General features: G+C 49.6%; 1 protein-coding gene across 7 annotated transcripts in view; it reads right to left on the bottom strand.

The window, feature by feature from the left end:
- Positions 1–638: 638 nt before the first annotated feature.
- Mok (MOK protein kinase) overlaps positions 639–23,496 on the bottom strand; it is a 47,903-nt gene continuing 25,045 nt past the window's right edge. For 3 of the 7 annotated variants that reach the window (XM_076849619.1, XM_076849621.1, XM_076849622.1), the window contains exons 2-9: positions 8,781–8,859; positions 8,371–8,419; positions 7,428–7,606; positions 5,790–5,891; positions 4,676–4,849; positions 4,148–4,262; positions 2,068–2,265; positions 639–1,982 (exon numbers count right to left, since the gene is read on the bottom strand). In XM_076849619.1, coding sequence (XP_076705734.1) covers positions 1,902–1,982; positions 2,068–2,265; positions 4,148–4,262; positions 4,676–4,849; positions 5,790–5,891; positions 7,428–7,606; positions 8,371–8,419; positions 8,781–8,859 — 977 coding nt within the window. In that variant the 3' untranslated portion in view covers positions 639–1,901. Of the gene's footprint in view, positions 1,983–2,067; positions 2,266–4,147; positions 4,263–4,675; positions 4,850–5,789; positions 5,892–7,427; positions 7,607–7,727; positions 8,064–8,370; positions 8,420–8,780; positions 8,860–10,153; positions 10,222–19,427; positions 19,499–20,890; positions 20,981–23,496 lie in introns of those variants that run through there. The other 4 variants (XM_076849615.1, XM_076849617.1, XM_076849618.1 and 1 more) reach the window with 3 other exon arrangements.

Raw genomic sequence — 23,496 nt, 5'->3', positions numbered from 1 at the left:
AGAAATGGGCTTGTCTCCGAGAGGCTAAGGTCTGCCACATACAGGACCAGGGCACTGCTGCACAGCTTTCCACCAGAGACCAAAAATTTTCCCTTCATGGTTCATGTACTTAAAGGGGTAATGATTTTCCTACATATACAAATGCTCGTCTGTGCTGTAACCAGTCCTCAGGACAGCAGGGTGCCTGCAGCTCTCAGGACTTCTCCAGGGCCCACTGCCTCCACCCAGGCCAAGTGGCCTACCTACCTGCCTTGCAAGTCCTGCTCCTCTGGCTTTTGCCTCAGGTCCTTCCTGCACCAGCTAGCAGGACTCTGCCTCCTCCCTATCTGTGGACCCATCTCTGTGGCCTCCATCCCCTATCAGGACCCCTTCAGGGGTACCCTGAAGGTCATCACAGGATCACAAGTTTCAAAGAAATCTTGTCCTGCCCTTCCCCACAGGCAGCATCTCTGTCACCATCACCTGCCTGGCCTGACATCCATGCCCAGGATTCTTCACCCACGTTGCCCTTGTACTGCCAGCTCCTCTTCTCTTTCCCCTGTCCCTCTGCATGGTCCCACATTCACCCTCCTACTTTCATCTGTCCTGTACTTTCTGGGGCTGGGGCCACTGGAGAGACCTGGAAGGAAGGGTCACAGATTTGCCTCAATAGAGGGGAAGAGGAGACTAAACACTAATCTGGTAAATTCAGTTTTCTTTTTAATATTGTGAGTTTGAGAAAATAGAATGAACATTCAATGACTAGGTTACATTTCAAGGCAGAAGGGGCTTAGCAGAGGCTGGGGTGCAGCTCTGCATGGGACACAGGCCTAGCGCAGTGAGGCCCTGCACTCTACCCCCAGCACCACACAGAAAACAGAAACGGCCTGTTGGGGTTCTGCTCCTGCCCCTAAGCAGCCTGCTAGTGCCTCACCCTGAGTTCGCAAAGCACCACCTTTTCTTGCCATGTTCCTGTCCCACCCCCACGGGGAGAGGGTTTTATACATGCATATACATTTTAGTCGTGGATGGACACATCTATTTATTTTTATGTGGTGCTGAGTATCAAACCCTCATGCATGCAAGGCAAGCGCTCTGCCACTGAGCCCCAGCTCCAGCCCCAGGGTTTCTTTTTGTGGGACACAAGGTGCCCAACTTCCTCTTGGCCCTCATGAAACAAAGCTCAAAGCACCACTGGCAACCTGGCAGTGCCCACACGCCCAGGAAGACACCACTCACTGGAACCGAAATCCCACGGCCACTCGAGGCTGGGGCTCGGCAGACAGAGCGGCCTGAACTCCCACTGTGGCACGGCCGCCAGCTGTGACTCAACTCCGTTTGACCCTTACTTAGTTCTTTCCACATTAAAGTATTCCCAATGTCAGTGGCCCGATAGGCCTGCAGAGGCTGACGCAGCAGTGGTTAGTGAGGACCCTAGTCCAACTCAGAGACTGCAGAGATGAGGAACTGCAATGACAGCTTATTTTTTAATAAAACTCAGGGGTCTCCAACAGCATAGTCTGTAAGGCGTCACTACAATCCTGGGGACGTCCCCCAGTAGCACTGGTAAAGCTCAGCAAGGTGTGGCCCACGGTGAGCCTCTCCCCCAAGCCTGACCCTACAGGACAGAAGGCACTGACCGTCTGTTTTGACTCAGAAGAGATACAAAATATTTTCTCCACATCCTACGTCATGAGAATGAAATGAAACCCTGGAGGAGGTGTCACCAATGCATTGGACTGGACATGCAGCGCAGCTGCCCTGGGGGCAAGCACACGGGGCCACGTGGCAGCCTGGAGCAGGTGGCCCAGGCAGCATGTTGGTGCCAGGCATGTTCTGGGCCTCGATCCACCGTCCCACGCGGAGCGGCCTGGGCCTGCCCTCACAGCGCCTGCTCTTACTCGGAGGAGGCGCGGGCCGCCTCAGCACCCTCCGCCTCTCCTGTCGATGGTGGGCAGGCGGCACTGTTTCAGGCTAGGCTTGATGTCCTTCTGTGTGTCTATCTGTGAAAGGAAAACCAAGGACACTGACTGGAGGCTGAGGACAGGTGCAGGGGCAGCCCCCAGGGACAAAGAGCAGGACAGCTACCTTCTTGTTGGCACCCAAGCACTTCAAGGGTCTCAACATCGGGACTCTTCCGTTCGTCCCAGAACTGAACACTGACTGCAGTGTGGGGCTGGAGTATGACAGCTTGGTCACTCCCGAAAGCCTCAATTTGGGCAGTTCCATCAGGCAGGCCGGTCCCCGTCTCTTGCCGTGGTCCTCCTCTTGCCTCAGGGGCTGTTTCTTGAAACAGAATAGGGTCAGTTTTCCTCCGTGGAAATCAGGAAAGGCACAGGCAGCCCTCTGCTTCCACCTTGGTCTAGTGGAACTTCCTGGTTAGGTCGGGGCTGGAGCTCAGTGGTGGAGCACTTGCCTAGCATGGGTGAGGCACTGGGTTCCAGCCTCAGCACCACATAAAAGTCAATAAAATAAAGGTATTATGTCAGCCAGGCGGGATGGCACATGCCTGTAAGCTTGGGAGGCATGCTTAGGGGGCTGAGGCAGGAGGATGGAGAGTTCAAAGCCAGCCTCAGCAAAAGCGAGGCATTGAGCAACTCAGTAAGACCCCATCTCTAAATAATTAAACACAAAACTGGGCTAGGGATGTGGCTCAGTGGTCGAGTGCCCCTGAGTTCAATCCCTGGTGCCAAAAGATAAATTATAAAGGTATTTTTGTCCACCTACAACTAAAAAGTAACAAAACTTCCTGGCCTGAGGCAGGTCCTGCAGTGATGGGACACCCGCAGGTAAAGCACCCTGTGCGTCCCATGGGGAGAGGAGAGTCGCATACTTCAGCCCCTCTTGGCCAGTACTCCTGGTCCACCCTCTGCAACCACTCCACTCAGTTCTGCTGACCCCATGGAGGCTGGAGTGACCAGCCTCGCCTGGCAGTGACCTGCTCATGAGTGTGGGTCTCAAACGACTTGCAGACTGACCCCTGTGCCTCCTGCTCTAACTGGAGGTCCTGTGCCCAACCTGCCCCAACGTTTTCTGTGCAGCTTGTGAGCTCAGAATGGGTTCCACCTTTTATTTATTTGTTTGTGCATTCACTTATTTACTAGGTGGACACAGTATCTTTGTTTTATTTTTATGTGGTGCTGAGGATCGAGCCCAGGGCCTCCCATGTGCTAGTCTAGTGCTCTACCACTGAACCCCAGCCCCAGACCAGGGGTTCCACCTTTTATAAGGATTGAAAGAAAACTTTGGTGGCATGTGAAATTCAAACATTTGCGCCCAGAGTTTCACTGGGTCATTCCCAGTTGGCACAGATGTCCTCTGCAGCAGCTCACCAGGCAGCCAGGAGCTGGACAAGCCAGGCAGTCTGCCCTCACAGACTCAGCACACCGCTGCTGTCACTGAAGATGGTGGTGGTGGGGGGGTGGCAGCAGGGCCGGCAAGTTCCAGGAGGAGCATGGCTGAGGGGGACTCTGGAGGCCCTGCTGGAGGGAGCCGCCTGCACCCTGCGCTTTAGAGGCGTGCCTGGAGCTGTCACAGGTGCTACACACCTGGACGCAGCGGTTGGGTCACGGAGCAGCGCCCTGGCTGCAGCCCTACAAGCCCTCTGCTGCTGGCTGAGAGCTCGCTAGTGGTGGAGGGTGGTGAAGAGCAGAATTGTGGGAGGGGACATCCCTAGCAGAGCTCCGGTGCCAGCCCCAGGCTGTGAGGCTGCTGGGCCGAGCAGGTGGCTGCCCGTGGGTGCTGGGCCAGATTGTACAAGGCAGGTGAAAGGAAAGGCAAGGGCTGTGACGGGACTCAGGACTTTCACTGGTGGGAGGTGGCTTTCTGTGCCCCCTATTAGGACATTCTGAGGGTACACCAGGAGTGTCTGCAAAGGGTTCTGGCCTGGAATAGGACAGCTGCATGTGGTCAGCACAGCAGAGAAATGCATGGAAGGGTCCCACATCTGAGCCTGTGCACATGGGTGTCAGCCGTGGGTCCTCAGCTAGTGGGGCAGGGCAAGCAGAACCTGCGGAGATGGTGAGCAGCATGGTGTCCAGGTTTCAGATGACATGGTACAGCTGGGTGTGCCACTGCCCTCCACAGATGGCCACCTCAGAGAAACAGGCCACCAGTGTGTCCAGCCCACTTAGTGGGCTGTTCCCCGCTTGCTGATTCCAGTCAGTACCTGCCTTCTGCCCTCCTTTGAGAACTGCCCGTTGAGACTGAGTAGTTCGGGCCCCATGGGGTGCTCTGGAAAGAAAGCCCTTCTGTGGCTGGCCAGGGCATGCTTCTCGGCCACCCTGCAGAGGAGAAGAGTGGTCACACCCAGGGAAGGCCCAGAGCACCTCTGCTTGTCTCTAACTCCAAATCTGCTGTGACGAGAGGGTCCCATGAGCTACTAGGAGGAGCAACCAGAGGCGTGGGATCAGGTGACATCCAGTGGCTCTAATGCGCACCGCAGGCTCACACCACCCCACAGGATGCCCACCAGACGCTCCAGAATCCTCACCACCAGAGCCAGGGCACTGCCTGCACAGTGGCTACTCTCTCCCTGCCTGCCACGGAGCTGCTGACTGCTTCACTGGGGAGCACACTGCCCAGAACACGGTGGGTCATGGGAGGCACTGACCACCGCCAGGGTGGGGACTCTCCAGAGGCCGGTTTCCTGCCTATCGTGTGCCGCACGGCCACGCGGAGACCCACGGGAGCCTACCTCTGCTCCTGGAAGTAGGGGTGCAGCAGGGCCTGGTGGGCAGCGATGCGCTCGTCAGGGTCATAGGCCACCATTGCGTGCAGGAGGGAGAGACATTGCGGGGACAAAGTGGTTGTCAGTTGAGGTATTCCTGATCCCTTTTTAAAAGGAAAATCAAAACTCATAGCTCTCGACCTGTATTAAAAGCCCAATGATAATAAAGGATCATGCCATTATTTGGAGCACTTGGTCAGTTGTCGTCCTGACTCTAAGGGGACAGTTCATGACCCACAGAAGGGGGCACGCCACCCTGTCCAAACCATAGATGTGCCATGCCAAGAGTGAGCCTAAGCTGAGCCACGGGCCCTGGAGGTCAAGCCTGGTCGCAGGTTCATGGATTGACAAACGTCCCCCCCCAGGAGGGATGTGGAGAGCGCAGGGTCGGGGCTGGGCATGCGGGCTAGGGGCCCACGGGAAATCTTTACTTTCTGCTCGATTTTGCAATACCTAAAACTGCTCTAAAAAAATAAAGTCTGTTAAAAAGGAGTGTGTGTGAATCTGTTATGCTATGACTTTAAGATAATGACCTTTCCTCTAAAAGATTAAAATCTCCTTCCCACATTAGGACGAAATCAAGTTTAAAAATGGAAAAAAAGCAGCGTCTCGAATTGCTATCGTCTTCTTACCTTCTTGGGACCTAGGGCTGCTGGCTGCTCCCTTGGCCCTCAGGGCCCCCTCAGAAGCCCTAGCTCCCCGGCTGTGATCCCACAAAACCCCAGTGGGTCTGTGACACCTTGTCTAGGAGCCAGTATCGCCCTGATGCTGTGGGACAGCAGCAGAAAGTCTCCTGTGCAGTTGGCGCTTGGGGGACCTTCTCCCCTGAGGGCTGCTAAGTCCTGTGTAAATACTCCAGGGACAAAACCCGACTCCCAAGCCCTGGGTGAGGCTGTGAGGACTTCCCACAGTGCTAGAGGAAGAGCACCCTGTGAGCCCCAAAGACACAGGCAGCCCCTTTTCCAAAGGCAGAGGAGCCCAGTAGGTGAGGGGCCGAGCGGGGGGCTTGTTCTGCTCCCACCATGGCCCATTCCAGCTGGGGCAGGAGTCCACATCTGACCCTCAGGGCTGCCACACTCACTGTTTGAACTTGGTGAGGGTCTTCTGAGCGGGTGTGCCAATAACATCATGGATTTTTGAGATCTGGTCCAGTTCATTTGCTCCAGGGAAAAGGGGCTGCAGACTGCGGGGGCAGGACAAGAGGCACCCAGGTGAGCGCAGGGCTGCCTCCTCCAGGGGACAGTCCCTCTATAGACTCCTAGGAACGGTCCCCAGAGCCATCCTCAGGGCTGGGAGCCGTCCATCCTTCTCCACAGCCCCAGGTGTGTTTCCTGAGAGATGAACACACTCCTCTATCTGCACACTCCTGTGACTGCGTGAAAGGAGCACATCTGCTCTAACTGCCACAGACACATAGGCCTGACGCCAGCCAGGTGAGTTCTGCTGCACATGGAGGGCAGAGTGGGGCAGGGCTTATGGGCAACTGAGTTCCAAGAAAACTTTTGGTTTACAGAGCTTTTACAGATTTTGTAATCGTGAATAAAAGATTTTAGACTTGCATAAACCAACCCAATCCATGTTACACATCACAAAGAGAAGCCTAAACAGCTCCGCTAGGAATGGCTTCTGCTCAGTCAAGAGCAGTATCTGCAAAGAGAGAAAGAGGGCCGTGTGGATGAGCAGGACCCAGCTCCAAGGTGGAAAACCAGGACACCCCTGCCCAGCGCAAGGTCACCAGGTGGCTGGCTCCCTGAGGCTACTGCGTCCTGTTCTCCAGCACCCGACCAAGCCAGCTCAGGGGATTTCAGAACTGTGCTGGTGCTCGAGGCTGCAAGGCAATCACCTCTCAGCTCTCCAAAGTGACAAGTCACCAACATGAACGCGGGCACTCTAAGGGGTGCCCTGAAGTGCACATCTATATGCATTTCTGAAGTGGTCAGTTGAACAGGTAGGACAATGACACTAGGTCACAATGCTCACTTGAAGATCCACCATGAGAAAGAGGGAGCTGCCCACCCCTGGGGGCCTAACTATGCCACTCCACTCGCCCAGCATGGACCAGCCTGCCGCCCATCTCCTAGGCTCCTGCTCCACCTGGAAACCAAGCCCAAAGGCCAGAGCTGGAGTGGGGAGGCCAGAGCACCCTGCGCGCCTGGAGCAGGCCCTGAGGGCTCCGTTCACCCTCCCCACGTCTGCCTGGAGGTGGAGTGAGCTTGCCTCCCCTCTGCTCTGGGATGCTGGTCTGTCAGTCATTTCAGGATCAAGCCTGGAGGACAGCCCTATTCCCCAGGAGCCCGATGGAGATGGCTCTGCAGGAAGAGCAAGCAAGGAAAGGTAAAATGAAAGCCTAGTGGACTTTTGTCCTTCTGTGGTGCTGGGGATGGAACCCAGGGCCTTGCCCGTTAGGCCAGCACCTACCACTGAGCCACACAGTGCCCACCTAGGAAGCAGTCTGCTGAAATACAAAGTTGAGTGACTGTAAAACCTGGAGGTATGGGGCTGGGGCTGGGGCTGGGGCTTAGCAGTAGAGCGCTCACCTAGCACGTGCCAGGTCCTGGGTTTGATTTTCAGCACCACATAAAAATAAATAAAAATAAAGATTAAAAAAAAAAACCTGGAGGTGTGGGGGCTGGCAAGACACTCTCTGGCCTGGGCCTCACTGTGTGATCTACCCGCTCGCTCCACCTGAGTGTGACCAGGCTGGTGGTCCCTGCTCTACCTGGCAATTTCATAGAACACACATCCTGCACTCCACAGGTCCATCTTGTATGTGTAGAAGCCATCAGTGAGGAGACACTCCGGGGCCCGGTACCAGCGGGTGGAGATGTATTCCGTGTACGGCTGCTTGGAATAGACACTCCGGCAGGACCCAAAGTCCCCCAGTTTCAGGACATCCTGCTGCAAGCATCAAAAATCAGAGGTGACATCTCTGCAGCTACTATCATACAAATCATTTCAAACGTTTATACACTAACAGGAAAATCCTGGCATTGACACTAGCATGGAAAATACAAATTACCACTTTGTAAGCAGCTGAATGTGCCTCTGGGGGGTGGGGACGTGGGGATTTCTCCGTGTGGAACATGGCTGCAGACATTCTGACAGACTTGGCATGCATCTCCCATGTCTTCAGAATCTTCAGGTAAGTCGCACGCTCCAGCCACGTGTACCCTGTTTCACACCTCCCGATGCCCTGCCTCTGCAGGTGGCTTAGTTCTGACTCACTCTGAACAGGCTCCCACAGCACGTGGCTTCAGGGGACTCTCGATGGTGCATCAGATAGACGCGGGGGAAAGCACAGGATGACTGAGCTCGGGCATGCAGGGGCTTCAGAGTGGGGGACCTCAAGGCTGGCCTCAGGGCACTACAGGGGAAGACCTCAAATTTGGAATGAGCTCAAATCCTGCCTCTGCCACGCTAACATCTACTGTTTGGGATGGACATTTGAATGGAGTGAATTTTGTCATATTCTTCCAGCTGTACAAACAGTTATGTTGGTGAAACTTACTTAATAAGCCTCCTTTTCCCAATTGGATAGGGAAAAACTCTTTAAGAAACACGCTGAAATAAAAAGTTGAGTGACTAGCTAAACACATCCAGTGGGAAAAGGCCTCATAATCTACCTTTATTCCGAAATTAAGTTTCCATATAAAAATTCTTACCTTTATGAGTATATTTTCTGGTTTTACATCTCTGTGAAATATTCCATTTCTGCATTTGGAATATAAAGAATAGAATTCATTGCATCTTTTTTTTTTTTTTTTTTTTGGACTGAGGAATTAACCTAGGGGTATTTCACCACTGAGCCACATCCACAGCCCTTTTTGCTTTTGTTGTTGTTGTAATTAATTTACTCTTTATTTTGAGACAAGCGCTCACTTAAGTGGCTGAGGCTGGCCTCAAACTTGCAATCCTCTTGCTTCAGCCTTTCGAGTTGCTGGGATTCAGGCATGTGCCACCGCACCCAGCTAACTGTACTTTATTAATGCAAATTATTGAAAGTGAATTGTATTTTTAGTGAATATAAATACATTTTGTCCATCTGAGAGCTGCCCCATCTCCCAAAGCGTACCTGTGCATGTGATCAAGGGATCTGCATAACTGATACATATAGTGCCTGATTTTTTTTTCTGATAATGGGTGTCTTCTTCCTGTACAATCAAGGAAAAGGCAAATTATAGTCACCAATGATACATATCCCCTTTTTAAAAACATATAATCCACTTTTTAAAAAAAAAATTTAGTTGTAGTTGGACACAATACCTTTATTTTATTTATTATTTTTATGTGCTGCTGAGGATCAAACCCAGTGCCTCACATGTGCTAGGCAAGCGCTCTGCCACTGAGCCACAACCCCAGCCCCATAATCCACCGTTACTTAATAATATGTGAAAAATCTAAGTTCCTCTGTGAAAAATAATCTCAAGTAGTTTTAGGAATATGGAGTACACTTACAAAAGACATCATTTAAAATCCTACATACTGGCATGATTTCGCTTAAAATCACATAACATATGCATTTTGATTTCAGTTAGAACACTACTGAGCGACAATCATAAGAACAAGGTCTGATAATCTTGGGTCTTCCAGGACTGTCCCCTTCAAACTGCATTAGTTTTGAAAACTTTGCGTCACTTGAAAACCTCCTGTCTTCCTGGCTGCAAAGCACTCATTTGTAATCCTTGGGAAGCTGAGGAGGAAGACCACAAGTTTAAGGCCAGCCTCAGTAACTTAGCAAGGTCTTAAGCAACTTACTGAGACCTTATCTTAAAATAAAATTTAAAAGTAAAAATAAAAAGACTGGTGATGTGGCTTAGTGGTTAAGTGCCCCTGGGTTCCACCCTTGGTACTAAAAAGAAGACCCCATGTCTTCTGCGACATCCTGGCTAGGCAGAGATCTCCGTTGTATTTATTTATTTTGAGACAGGGTCCATGTTACCCAGGGTGGCCGTGAACCCCTGGGCTCAAGGCATCCTGCCACCTCAGCCTCCTGAGTAGCTGGGATGACAGGTGTGCAGGGCACCTGGCTTTGGAGATTGCCACCAAAAGGGAAGAGAGCACAGTCCAGCAGAAGTGCACAGACTACTTGGGATTCTACCACCCCCATGTCCTTCACAGAGGTACCTGGTGGCCCCAGGGCCACACTGCATTCCTACAGTGTCTATCCCATTTCGAGGCTCCAAACATGCCACCGCGGTACCACAGGGCTACTATTTCAGAGGCCACACTTCACTTGGAGTGTTTGTAAGTTCATAAGTTTTAAACTGGCAAAGTGACCCATTTTCTCCCCCATGACCATTTGGCCCTTTGGACACTGTTAGTCTCAAATTTGCAATTTCTTTTCACAAATAAGTTCAATCTTTTTCTCTACATAGCTAAATAAAAATGTTTTAAAAAAGCAAATAATAAGGGCTGGGGATGTGGCTCAAGCGGTAGCGCTCTCACCTGGCATGCGCGGCCCGGGTTCAATCCTCAGCACCACAGACAAACAAAGATGTTGTGTCTGCCGAAAACTAAAAAATAAATATTAAAATTCTCTCTCTCTCTCTCTCTCTAAAAAAAAAAAAAAAAAAAAAGCAAATAATAAGGGGCTGGGGTTGTGGCTCAATGGTGGAGCACTTGCCTCATATGCGTGAGGAACTGGGTTCGATTCTCAGCACCCCATATAAATAAAGTCCTCTGACAACTATGTATTTTTTTTAAAAAGCAAATAATAAGTAATTTAAATTGTAAAATTATAAATTGTATCTAAATGCAATTAACTTTTTCATATAATATTATAACCTTTTTATTGTTTCACAAAACTTATTACCAGTTTCCTGGAATTAAAACAAAAATAATTAAAATCAAGACTGTTAGTTTTCCTGAGCCCAAGGACCTCTAGAATTTTATTACCTTAACATCCATAGAAAGGCAAAAAGAAAGCAGCTTCCCTTATCCCTCAGGGGTGCTCACGTCCACTCCGCAAGCCCTCCTCGACCCCTCGGCCCACGCTGGCTCTCCCTGCCCAGGGTCAGCTTGGCACTCCAGACTGCCTGTGGCCAGGCCCCTTCTGCCTCTGGGGTTCCTGGACTCCAAGGCACCCCATCCCAGGCTCAGGCGGAGGCACAGAGTGTTCCTCCCACCTAGGCCTGCGGCAGAAGGCTTGACTCACTGCTAGGCCTGGCTCGACGTCTTGAGAACAGCGCCCCCCACATCCTTCCAGCTTAAGGAAGGCTCCTCGAGCTCTGAGTGCCCCTCGGTACCGGCTCCAGGCTGTTCCATTTCTGAAATACCTTTCCCAACTAAGTGCACACATCCAGACCTTACTGCATAAAACCGGTATCACAGTTATCTGAATTTGAACTTGGGAAAAGAGGATCTTGTTAGAGGAAAGTCTCATCTGTCCGTCTTCCTAACCAAGGGGGGGTGGAGGGGGTGGGGGGTGGTCTTTTAAAAAGCAGATTCCAAGGCTGAGCGCGGTGGTACATGCCTGTAATTCCAGCAGCTCAGGAAGCTGAGACAGGATGATCCTGAGTTCAAAACCATCCTCAGCAATGGCAAGGTGCTTAGCAACTCAGTGAAACCCTGTCTCTAGATAAAATATAAGAGGGCTGGGGATGTAGCTCAGTGGTCGAGTGCCCCTGGGTTCAATCCCTGGTGCCAAAACAAAGCAGATTCCAAGGCTCGCACCAAGATCTGATAATAAACCACAAAGGGCAGGAGGCCAGGAGTCTTTCTCTCTCAGTGGCCTTGGCCCCCAGCATGAGCCTCCTCCCCAGGTGCCACTGTCCCCTTCCCGTTTCTCTCCCAAAGCCTGCTCCTGTTCCTGGATCAGGAGCGGCTCTCTCCCTCTGCCCCCGAGGAAGCGTGTCCCGCAGGACTGAGGCACTGCGGGGACAGGCAGCGGTCTGGACAACCACAGTCCATACCCTCAAAGGACTGGCTGACCACCCACCCTCCAGTTTTTCCAAACCAGATCCTAACCCTGTGGGCCTGAGAGCGTGTCTGAGTTTCTCACTTTCAAACAGCCTGGTACAAAGGAAATACAGTGCCATTAATGACTCACTCAGGAGTTCCTCCCAGGCCCTCAGGGAACACTGCAGCCCTGTCTGCTGAGCCATCCTGACCTTAGTAACTTTTGCAAGTTAATTTTTACCAAAAAAAAAAAAAAAAGAAAAAAGAAAATCCAGCCTTCATTAAGGAGGCTCCATGGAATGTCATGTATGATACCAGTAGCGGAAAAAGACTTCCCAAGAACCCGAGTAGCCTGTGGCACCCACTGCAGGAAAACGGCCCTCCCTCCCGCTGCTTGCAAAGAGCCAGCGCCTCACCACCCCTGGCCGGAGCCTGGCCCTCCTCTCAGGTTCAGAGGCGCACGCTGGGCCCTGGCACAGACGAAAATACCCTCATGCCCACTGAGGCCCAGAGGCAGTGACCGTGGCAGGTATATTGTTTTGCTGTTTCTTTTTATTCAGTAGTATACTTCACATTTTGCGGGGAGATAAGAGGAGGAGGGCAAAAGTGTTTCATCGGAGTCCCCTACATGTATGACACTCCTGATGGTACAAGGACAGGATGAAAGGCCAGGCAACCAGAGGGAGAGTTCCCAATATTCCTAACTCATCTCTATAATTAACATGATAGGGTGTGAGCACCAAACCCGTGGTGGCCCTCAGTGCCAGCTGCAGTCCCAGTTCCCTGCAGGCTAGATCATACCTACACATCATTGTCCTTTTCCTTTCAGGGAATGAAGCTGGCCTAGAAAATAGGGAACAAAACGTTCAGCACAGTTGGGTGACAGTGCTGTGACTTTCTCCCTACCCTCCCCAGCCCACTGTGCTAGGCAGGGCTCAGAGCAGAACTACCAAGGGCCTCCTGGGGCCTGGTGGGCCTGGCCTGGCAGATCCCCAGGCAGGGCCCCGGGCTGCGGCTCTCCAGGGCACAGTCCTCTCTTTGGCCGATGATGACTGTAGGGTCAGCGCACGCCTGCTGATTTCTGGGTGGTTTTCAGGATCTCAGCAGCTTTGCTGTGCTCAGTACCTTGGAAATCCACGCCATTCGCACCTAGAGTTTGGTTCCTTTCTTGAAGTCCTGCTCCATGTGCATCTGAGTCGGGAATCACCCTGGAGATGAAAATGCCCAGCTTGGAGGCCTTTCCTCCCAATGTTAAATCCCAACTGAGCTCCGGGAGGCTTCTTCAGTGTCACAATTCGGGGCAGAAACTGGTGGATTTATTGTCGTAGTCCAGGTGGTATACTCTCATGAGGAAGAATCCACACTGGGGGATTCTATTAGACAGGCAGGAAAAGCACTGAGCAGCCATCATAAGGAACTGGCCATCCATCTTAGACAAGACCCACCGCTTAAATGCCAAACTACCTCAGCAGCAACAAAGCCCTTAACCACCCTTGGCTCGGCTCAGTCAAAACCCCGTGACACCCACATGCCCCTACTGTGCCCCTGGAGATCCAAGGGGCCCCACTGTCAGCGCCTCTCTGTGGGAGGAGCCAGAGGAGCAGGCAGGGCTGCACTGGCAGAGCCCTGCCCTGGTGGCCTGGCAGGCTCAAGGACAGGTCCTCGGGTTCTGTGCCTTGAAGCTGGATCATCTCAGGCAAGTGAACATGGAAAAGTTTTAACTTTCTTTGAAATTCAGTTTCCTCACCTCTAAAATGAGAAGCTCAAACGAGGAAGTGGGCCTGCACACCGGTGCCCCGGCACACCCACTCAGTGCACTTGCGCCTGAGGACTGGGTGCCGAGCCGCTCTCCAGACTCGGCCTGTGTCACTCGGCCTGGGACGGGAGCCTGGTGAAGTCCAGCCCTGAGGCCAACGCTGTGACAGTGAAGCCCTGATGCTGTGACACACCCACCTCGTTCGTCACCCTTGGCATAGGCTCCAGGACCTCATCAAGGAAACACCATGGTAACATGGGGAACTTGTGCTGCTTCGGGTTAAAATTAACAGTAGGTGACCTCAGCTTAGAAGAAAATTCCAGTGACAAAAACGCTGCATCACCCACCTGAGTGGTGTGGAGACTGACAAGCAGGGAAAGCAGACGTCAATCATTCTGAGTCAAAAGTGCAAAGAAGTAATAGGAATGATGTGACATTTATTTAACTTCTATTTTCCTTCTTATTTATGCACAAAGTGAGACAGAGTAAAATTATGCAATAGATCTAAAAGAACTCTTGATCAGGATAAAATTAAAATTGCCCAGTGATAGGGCTGGGGATGTGGCTCAAGCGGTAGCGTGCTCGCCTGGCATGCCTGCAGCCCGGGTTCGATCCTCAGCACCACATACAGACAAAGATGTTGTGTCTGCCAAAAACTAAAAAATAAATATTGAAAAAAAAATTCTCTCTCTCTCTTTTAAAAAAAAAAAATGCCCAGTGATAAAGGTCTGTGTTATGGCTAAACAGTGCCTCTTGCCATCAGTGGGTCAGAGTTGATGAGACATAAGAAATACAACTGGGGCTAGGCGGGGGCTCAGAGGCAGAGCCTTGCCTGGCATGCCTGAGACCCTGGGTTCCAGCCTCAGCACCACATAAAGATAAAAAAATAAAGGTATTATGTCCACCTATAACTAAAAAAACTAAATGTTTAAAAAATAAGTAAAAAAAAAAATAAAAAACACAACTGAATTAATCCAGCACAGTAATGTGGAGTGTCATCTATTCACGGAGACTAACCATGCTGCTACCTACAGTCAAAGTTCCGTTCCTCCAGTGCCATGGACTCATTCAGGATGCCTGCCCCACCACAGCCTCTGAAGAGCCAACCCCAGGAACAAGCCCGGCCCCTGGACCGCAGGCAGCTGGTGGCCATGACTGGCATTTCTGGGCCAGCGTACCACATTCCCTCTGCTCACAGAACACAGAGCCACTGGAGAGCTCAGGGTCCAGGAGGCCAAGGCTGCCAAGGAGAGAGAGGACGGGCAGCGGGGGCTGAGGCAGGAGACCCTGCAGTCAGAGATGGGGGCCCTGGGCAGACGGTTCCACTTCCTGCAAGGCCCAACTCAACTCCCCCCTCCCCAGACAGTCTCTCCTCCTCAGTGGGAGCTCCACAGGGTGGGGCCTGGGTCTGCTGGGTCCCCACTGTGACCCTTCTCTACCACCCTCCAGGATACAGGCGCTTCTCCAACCCTCATCACCTCAGCCTCCTCTGACCCCTGCTGGACAAAGAGAAAACCACCCACCTTCATCTGGCCATCCCCTAGTTCACAGCCACAGGCATCCCCTCCACCTCTGCCCCTGCTGAACCCAGCCCCCCCCCCCCCCCCCCCCCCCGCACACCTGGGTGCGGGAAGTAGACAGTCCAGACTGTGACCACTCCTCCCTCCTTTCATTATCTCGCTCTTTACTATTTAACAGCACTACTGAATGCCTGATTGCTGAAGACAGTAGTAATTTAAGTCACACGAATTGCTATTCTGGTAAAAAAAAAAAAAAAGAAGAAGAAGAAGAAGAAGAAGAAGAAGAAGAAGAAGAAGAAGAAGAAGAAGAAGCAGCTGCTTTAGTGATTACTTGGCTTTTAATAGATCAGTGTTGGGGCTGGGGATGTGGCTCAAGCGGTAGCGCGCTCGCCTGGCATGCGTGCGGCCCGGGTTCGATCCTCAGCACCACATACAAACAAAGATGTTGTGTCCGCCAAATACTAAAAAATAAATATTAAAAAAAAAAAAAAGTTCTCTCTTAATAGATCAGTGTTGCCCTCACAGGAGCAGACCAGAGGAAGTGCCTGTTCCCAGGAGGCTCTGCGCTAAGGCAGGAGGGAGCTCAGGGTAGCAGTGCAAAGTCAGGGTCGAGGCTGGAGCTTCAGCCCTGCCTCAGGCATTTTTAAAGCTTCACGTGGGGTTATTACTTCATCCTTCAAGCCCCAATTTCCTCATCTGTAAAATGGGGCTGATAATAACAGTGCCAACCACAGAGGGTTGTCAGAGGAGTCTGTCTGGTGGTCAAAAACAGCACCCTGGGCGGGGGCGGGGGCTCAGCAGTAGTTCACTTGCCTGGCATGTGAGGCACTGGGTTCGATTCTTAGCACCACATATAAATAAATAAAATAAAGGTCCATCAACAACTAAAACAAAATTGGAAAAAAAAAAAAACCCTGCAGCCCAAGTTCAAGCCCCTCTACCACCTACTAGGTAATCACCTTGGACAAGTGACTTTCTCTGTGCCTCCATTTCCTCATGCTGAGATGGGGGACAATAGCAGTGGCCTGGCGGTTGCTGCAGAGGTAAGAGGAGGTACCTCCTATGAAGTATTCAGAGTAGCACTGGGGCTATAGGAGCCACGAATCCTGGTCACCGTCACTCAGTCCGCTGACCCTGAGGCGTCTTTCCTCCGTTTTACCGGCTCTGAGTTCAGGGTGCCCCACTTTGCTGGCATCTTCATCAGCTCAGTGCACTGAGCACAGCCCTGGGCCCACAGGACACTGGACCTCAGGGTAAAGCTGGCCATGTTTGACGGCCCCAGTTCCCACTCGGCATCTGCTGCTAAGGGGTGACTCTCAGGACTGAGAGCCACTCCTAAGAATGTACCCATCAAGAGAACAAGACCTCTGCACAAGACCCGTGGAGGACAGAGCCCTAACCTGGGAAGTGCCAGCCAGGACACGGCCTGCCTCCTGCCCACAACCACCCCTCTGCCTTCTTACTTCCTGTGCTCCCCAGATACCCTCAAGCCATGGGCTTTTCACTGGCTTCAAAGTTACTAATTCTGGAGGCCACACAGAGAGCTATGTTATTCATCTCCACTAGCTCTGCTGTCCTCTGACACGTGGGTCACTATGATAACGGGTGCTAGGGTTATGCTTCGGGGACATGGGACCATTTTGTCTAAGCCACTGACCTTTTTGCTTGGCCTAGCACGGGTGTCCCAAAGGTGACCTTTGACATCAGGAAGCAAAAGATTCCACCTTCAGATCACGCTAACACCACCATTTTCTGCAGGTGTCCCATGAAGAGCCATGGAGGTTGGTTGAGTGTGCTCGGACTGCTGACTATTGCCTCCTATCGGCTCCCACACCCTAGGCCACGCTGCTTCTTCATCCCCGGGTGTCCACAAATGTCCTCAGGAGGTGGACTTAGGGCTTGGACCTCCCCACTCCTCATGCTTGGCTGTCTTAGGAATGACTCTTGCAAACTCCTTGCTCTAGTGACTGGCCTAGTGCACAGCTGGAAACCAGAGGGGCCTGGCTCAGTAACAACATAAGGAATGGACGTCTATGGATCTGTACAGCCATCGGCTGCAGTCCCTGCAGGCAGACACTGGGGAAAGAAGGCTTCAATTTCTGCAATTATATAATCCCTCGCCTACGGGAAATCAAAGATATTTATTCTGAGCAAAGCTTTCTCAGATATCTAAACACAGAGCAATGTGCTGAAAATTCTCCTTCTCACAACCCCTTTATTTGGTACCAGGGATTGAACCCAGGGGCATTTAACCACTGAGCCATATCCCCAGCTCTTTTTTGTATTTTACTTAGAGACAGGGTCTCACTGAGATGCTTAGGGCCTCACTAAGTTCTGAGGCTGGCTTTGAATTCCCGATCCTCCTGCCTCAGGCTTCTAAGCCTGGAATTACTGGGGGGTGTGCCCCACTGTTCCTGGATCCCCTTGAGTTTTAAGATACCACACTCTAGGAAGCACCACAGGAATTCTAAATCAGGATGCATTACCTTACACCAAGGGATTATACAGGTTCTTTAAAAAGCAAAATTTGGGGCTGGGTGTGCAGCTCAATGGCAAAGTGCTTGTGTGAGGCCCTGTGTTCAATCCCCAGTACTACAAAAAGAAAAAAGCCATGTTGACTTACTGGTGTTGAAAAAAAAAGAATATTATCAAAAGTAATAATAAAACAATAAAACGTAGGGGTTGTTTCACTGGGTTGTAACTGACAATCAAGACCTACACGCAGAGGGTCAGCGTGAAGAACCAGGACAGCCCCCCTTATCCACACCACATGGAATGAGATGCTGGTTAGTAAAATCCCCAGGTACACGAGGCTCACTCCTCAGAGAGAAAGCCCCCTGCAGCCTCCTGACACAGCTCCTCCTGCCCGGCCTGCTCACATCTGCTGCCCCCCTGGACTTCCTGCCCATTGCTGGACCATCTCCGGCCACTTTCTCCCACTGTGGGTGCGTACAGGCCCAGAGGATGTTCTCTCCAACAGCTCAAATTTGAGTGGTTTTGACCAAAAAAACAGATGACTACATTTGTTAGAGTTGTGCTTAAATAAGAATAAACAAATTACTAAGTGAATAAATACATGAGGTTTGTAATGTATAAGAAATACCATACAAGGGCTGGGGATACAGCTCAGGTGCTAGAGTGCGTGCCTCGCAAGCACAAGGCCTTGGGTTCAATCCCCAGCACCACAAAAAACAAAACAAGAAATACCATATAATCCCAGATATGAGGCAATCTCCTCTTTTCCCAAAAAGATCCACAGTTTTTTGACCAATTTATATACATAAACTTTTAAGGATGTAGAAAAACTTGCTTACACATACTACTTATTTTCTTAGTAATTTATGACCACATAAATATTTAAAATCACATAATAAAATACAAGCAATCCCTGTCTGTGTGGGTTCCCTATCTGTAGATTCAACCATCAATGGTTGTGCTCAACAGGTACAGACTCTCCCCCTTGTCGCTGTCTCCTAATAACAACACTCATTTCCACAGCGTCCACACTGTATCTGGTCCTGTAAGTCACCAGGAGGTGGCGTGAAACCCCCAGGAGCAAGAGCTGGGTCATGTGCAAACGCAACACCAGGCATCCTCAAATTCTGGCATCCCCAGAGTGTCCTCAGGGTGAGGACACCAGGGCGCCTTATATTAATGTTGACACAACACTGTCTTCATCCTCTCACTTCTCAAAGACAACTGTATTTGGACTCTTCAGCACCAGTGTCTGCCTCTCCATCTGAAGGGACCGTGGCACGCTGCTTTCAGTCTAACTTGTTTGAGATAATACAGCTTTTAAATCACCTATGATGTTTCCACTTAGATTCTATTCCCAGTCATCTGAACTCACAGGACATTAGGGCAGCTAATTTTCTTCGTGTGACCTTGGGTAGTGTGATTTGAATGGGACACTGGCTGTTGTTTCTTAGTGATATGCACCAGGTTCATTGTCCTAACAGCTGGCAGACCCATGAGGTCAGAGCCCCGGGACACTTGCTCACTGGGAGCCAACCACCTGCCCACTGGCCTGCTGGCTGTCTGCTGTGCCCTCGGCAAGCACCCAAGGCTGGCACTGGCTGAGGCCGGCTCAGGCCAAGCTTCCCTAACAGAGCTTTACTGTTTCAAAGATGGAAATAATGAGCACCCTGGACACCAGTGCATGGCAAGGTGCAAGGGGTTCCCCAAAGCCAGGATCTTCAGGGAAGTTTTGCCTTTGTTCAGCAGGGAACAGAGTCAAGCAGCAAGGAGACCCCAGGGAGAGGTACCTCAGAGCAAGGGGCCCCAAAGCTCGGCACAAGCTGCAATGCTCTGCTGCCTTCAGCGCCACTTTTCCAAATCACAGGGTCACCGGAAGGCCTTGGCTCCCCTTCCAGCGTGCAGTCACCCTGGGAGGCCAGCCTACCACAGCAACACCTCCCAGGAGCAAGACGTCCTGGTTGTCACCACTGCTCTGTGGTGACCAAGGACTATGAGATCGGAAGCAAGATACAGGTGAGCTACAAACTTAAAGAGTATTATAAGGTAGCTTTCAAAATAGTCTACGTACCTCGTATGAGCTCATAAATATTCATGTCCATAAGTTCACATATAAGTGCAAGAGAACCAGATTTTCTGTCACTGAAGAAGAAAGCAGGTTTTAAATTTTTTTTTGTCTTAATCAGAAAACATGATCAAATGTTTAACTCACTGTAAACATTTCTGGTAAATATAAAGCACTCCCACATCAGCCAAAGATGGCAATATAATTATTAAAATAATTATATTTTAATATAATTTAAGAGATTTTGATTTTCAACCAATATTTCAGATAAATTTAATTTTAAATCATTGTAAAAATTTATTTTAAGCAAAATTCTAAAAGCCATTTTTTAAAAAAAAGAGATATGTCTTGAAAATATAAAATTAACCCAGCAGAAAGAAGAAAGTCTGGGGAATTAGCTAAGCAAAGCAATAAAAGAAAAAGGAACTTAACGCATGCTCTATGACTGAACGTCTAGTTTTAATTAATTTTAAAGTAATTTAATGTACCTAATTATTTACATGTAATTGGGATATATTACAACTGGAGAGCCAAAAGCAAAAGCCACTCCCAGGCAGAAGAGAGAGTCACATTTCACTCATACTCCAGGCTTCAGGCCCAGCCAACAGGCTTCCCAGGGGAGCCTGTGTCCCAGCAGGCCACCTGGCAGGGGTCTCAGGGGATTCTGGCCAGAAGTGCTCTGCATAGAGAGAGAGAGAGAGAGTGTGTGTGTGTGTGTGTGTGTGTGTACACAGTGTTGTGATTATTATGTGCAAACCGTGCTAAGAACACTGCAGCTATGTCAAGGGGCCACACAGCTATGTCAAGACAAGTCGTTTTGAATTTAAAACTGTTACATCCTCTGATTAAAATCCACCGAGCTTTAACTGGCAGAGACTGGAGTTCCCAGGCCAACTTTATAGGCCAGGGTCCCTGCAGAGCTGTAGCAAGGCCAACAAGCACCTTCCCAGAGTGGCAAGGTCATGCTGGTGGGAGGAGGCCTCCTGAGCCCCTGCACACCAAGGGACAAGCCAGGCTCTATCTTTTTGATTGGCAGGTAAGCCTTACGAAAACTACTCTACAATTAGAACAAATGGAAATGCCTTGAAATGACATCAATTATTGTAAGAAAGACTGTAAAAGACTGTGCAGAGAGATCAGTTGGCAACAAGATGAGAACATGAAATAGCATCGCAGGGCTCGCCTGGGAGGTCATGACTCATGTTCAAGCCTTCAGAGTTCCAAACCAAGCTTTAGGAGCCAAACCTTGAATGCTGCGTGCTGCCACGATATGAGGTCACCTCTGAAGACACCTCCAAATGAGGGGTCAGATACGCAATTGTCCAAACAGAAATGCAACGTACGGTGAAATGAAAATTATTATTCTCTGAGCTATAAATATTGTAAGTCTACCATGGTTTTCTTAAAAGGAGATTTAATCAACAACAAATTTTCAAATAGATAATTTTTTAAGCTCCAAATATACTTACAAAACTACTTCATGCAACGTAAGAATGTTTGGGTGTGGATTCAGACGCCTCAGAGCTTGTACCTCTCGTAGGTTGTTCACCTGCTCAATGCTATTTGTAGGTAAAAATAGATAACTGATTTATAATTTAGGTTAACTTTAAAATTAGAGCTACCAAATCACATTCATTACCCATGTTTGAAAATTTTAAACTCGCAAATATTTCAAGCAAGTTAATCGGGTCAAACTGTTCTCATCAGAAACTGAAGTTAGCATATTCTTATATCATCCTATAAAAATTAAAGTTCTCATAGCTTAGGAAATACATGAAAAGTTTCCCCATCTATTATCCTGAAAGATTCTCTTGTAGTTTCTTTTACATATTAAGATTAAAAAAAAGATTAATATTAAAACTGGTGCACGCCTATAAACCCAGCAGCTAGGGAGACTAAGGCAGGAGGATCGCGAGTTCAAAGCTAGTCTCGGCTAAAAGAGTAAGGCGCTAAGCAACTCAGTGAGACCTGTCTCTAAATAAAATACAAAATAGGGCTGGGGAGGTGGCTCAGTAGTCAAGTGCCTGAGTTCAATGCCCAGTACTTAAAAAAAAAAAAAAAAAAAAAGATTAAGTTTTGTGATTAAATTAATTGACAAATTTATTTAAAATTAAGGGTAATAATTAAACTACATTAATCAGTTTATAGGAAATGTACATACTATCTGAAAATATGCATTTCAAAATTCCAGAAGCAGACCCGGCCTCCACCTCATCTTCTTTTTTTTAATATTTTTTAGTTGTAGATGGACACAATATCTTTATTTTATTTCTATGCAGTGCTGAGAATTGAACCCAGTGCCTCTTACATGCCAGGCAAGCGCTCTACCACTGAGCCACAGCCCAGCCCCTCCCTCCACCTCATCTTTGATGAAGTCTGTCTTTTCTGCCATCTCCTCTGCCTGGGGGCACAGGTGTAGTCCTTGCAGGGGTCTTGTAGTGGGATCCTCTTTGATTGCTCAGCCTGACACTGTTTCCATATCCAAATCACACCACTGTAAGTGCTAGGCCTGTGACCAGCTGTCCCTGCTTTCCAGACGCACCTCCCATGGTGGGAGGGGATTCACACCGATCCAGTGACTTCATGCTCAAGGGACTTCCATCTCAGAGGCTCCAAAGGAACCAATTGTGGGGATACTCTTCTTTCCTACAATTGCTCAGCATCTTATTTGGTTATTCAGGGAATAGCTACTATAGTTTAATTTTTTTTTAAATTCTGTTCTGGTTTTTTTTTTTTGTTTTTTTGGTGGTGTTGGGGATTGAACCCAGGGTGTTGTAAATGCAAGGCAAGCACTCTACCAACTGAGCTATATCCCCAGCCGGTTCTTAAATAAAAGGGTTTGTTGAGCCCCTACAGACCTATACAGAAAAAGGATAAGGTCCTGCTACCTGGATAAGGTCCACACTACCAGCAGCAGGGCTAGGTCACAGCTGGGAAAGGTTCTGATTATAGTTGGGTTTTTCTGATTGTGTTTTGTTTTTCATTTTAGTGCCTGGAACTGAACCCAGGGGTGCTTAACCACTGAACCACATCTCTGACACTTTTTATTTTATTTTTTGTAGATGTGTTTGGGGGTGTGTGTGTGTGTGTTTGTGTGTGGTGTTGGGGATTAACCCCAGGGCCTTGTGCATACAAGGCAAGCACTCTACCAACTGAACTAAGATCCCAAGCCCTTTTTTGTAGTTGTAAATGGACAGGATGACTTTATTTGTTTCATTTTTATGTGGTGCTAAGGATTGAACCCAGTGCCTCACACATGCCAGGCAAGTGCTCTGCCCCTGAGCCCCAGCCCCAGCCCCTCCAGCACTTTTTTTTGAACTTTGAGACAGCACCTTGTTAAGTTGTTGAGGCTGGTCTTGCGATCTTCCTGCCTCAGCCTCTCAAGTGGCTGGAATCACAGGCGTGTGTAACCACGTCCAGAATTCATTATACAGTTTTTAAATCAATGTGGCTCTTAAATCAGTTGCTCTCAAGCTAGCAACCACATGGGAGCCTGATACACAGGAACAGCCTGAAGAGAGACTAGTCTGAGTCTAAGAATATCTGTGACTAAGAGCTTTGGGTCTCTTCTTCATTATATTCCCCTATTTCCTCCCTCACAGCCAGGACTGTAGTCAAAACACTACATAGTCCATAGAGCTGGAGCCGGTCCTGTGGGCACCGGCGCTTGGAGGTCTGCAGTGAGCCTGCCAGCATGCAGCTGGCAGTTCAACAGCTGAAACACCAGCATGGCCCTGGTGAGGTGACAGGGATTCTAGATGCACATACGATAAGTAACAGTTTCAACATACATGAAGTAACTGACAGGTAAAGAAAGCTGGAGAGGGAACACCCTCTCCTATATTTGATACAATGATCTTTAAAAAAAAAAAAAAAAAAAAAAACAGTAACTATACCGAAGCTCCTAAGAGCACTACTGACCACCTCCACCTGACATCATTCAAGGATGCACAGGGCACTCACCCAGACAGGAATGCGCTGCATCAGAGCTAAGTCTTGATAAACTCCAAGACTGAAAATGGACAGAACATGCTGGCTGGCCACGATGGAATTAAATTAGAAATCAGCCATCCAT

This window comes from Callospermophilus lateralis, chromosome 3 (genome assembly GCF_048772815.1).
Source record: "Callospermophilus lateralis isolate mCalLat2 chromosome 3, mCalLat2.hap1, whole genome shotgun sequence".
NCBI lineage: Eukaryota > Metazoa > Chordata > Mammalia > Rodentia > Sciuridae > Callospermophilus > Callospermophilus lateralis.
The sequence above is the reverse complement of the archived record's forward strand: the minus strand, read 5'-3'. Positions and strand labels throughout refer to the sequence as shown.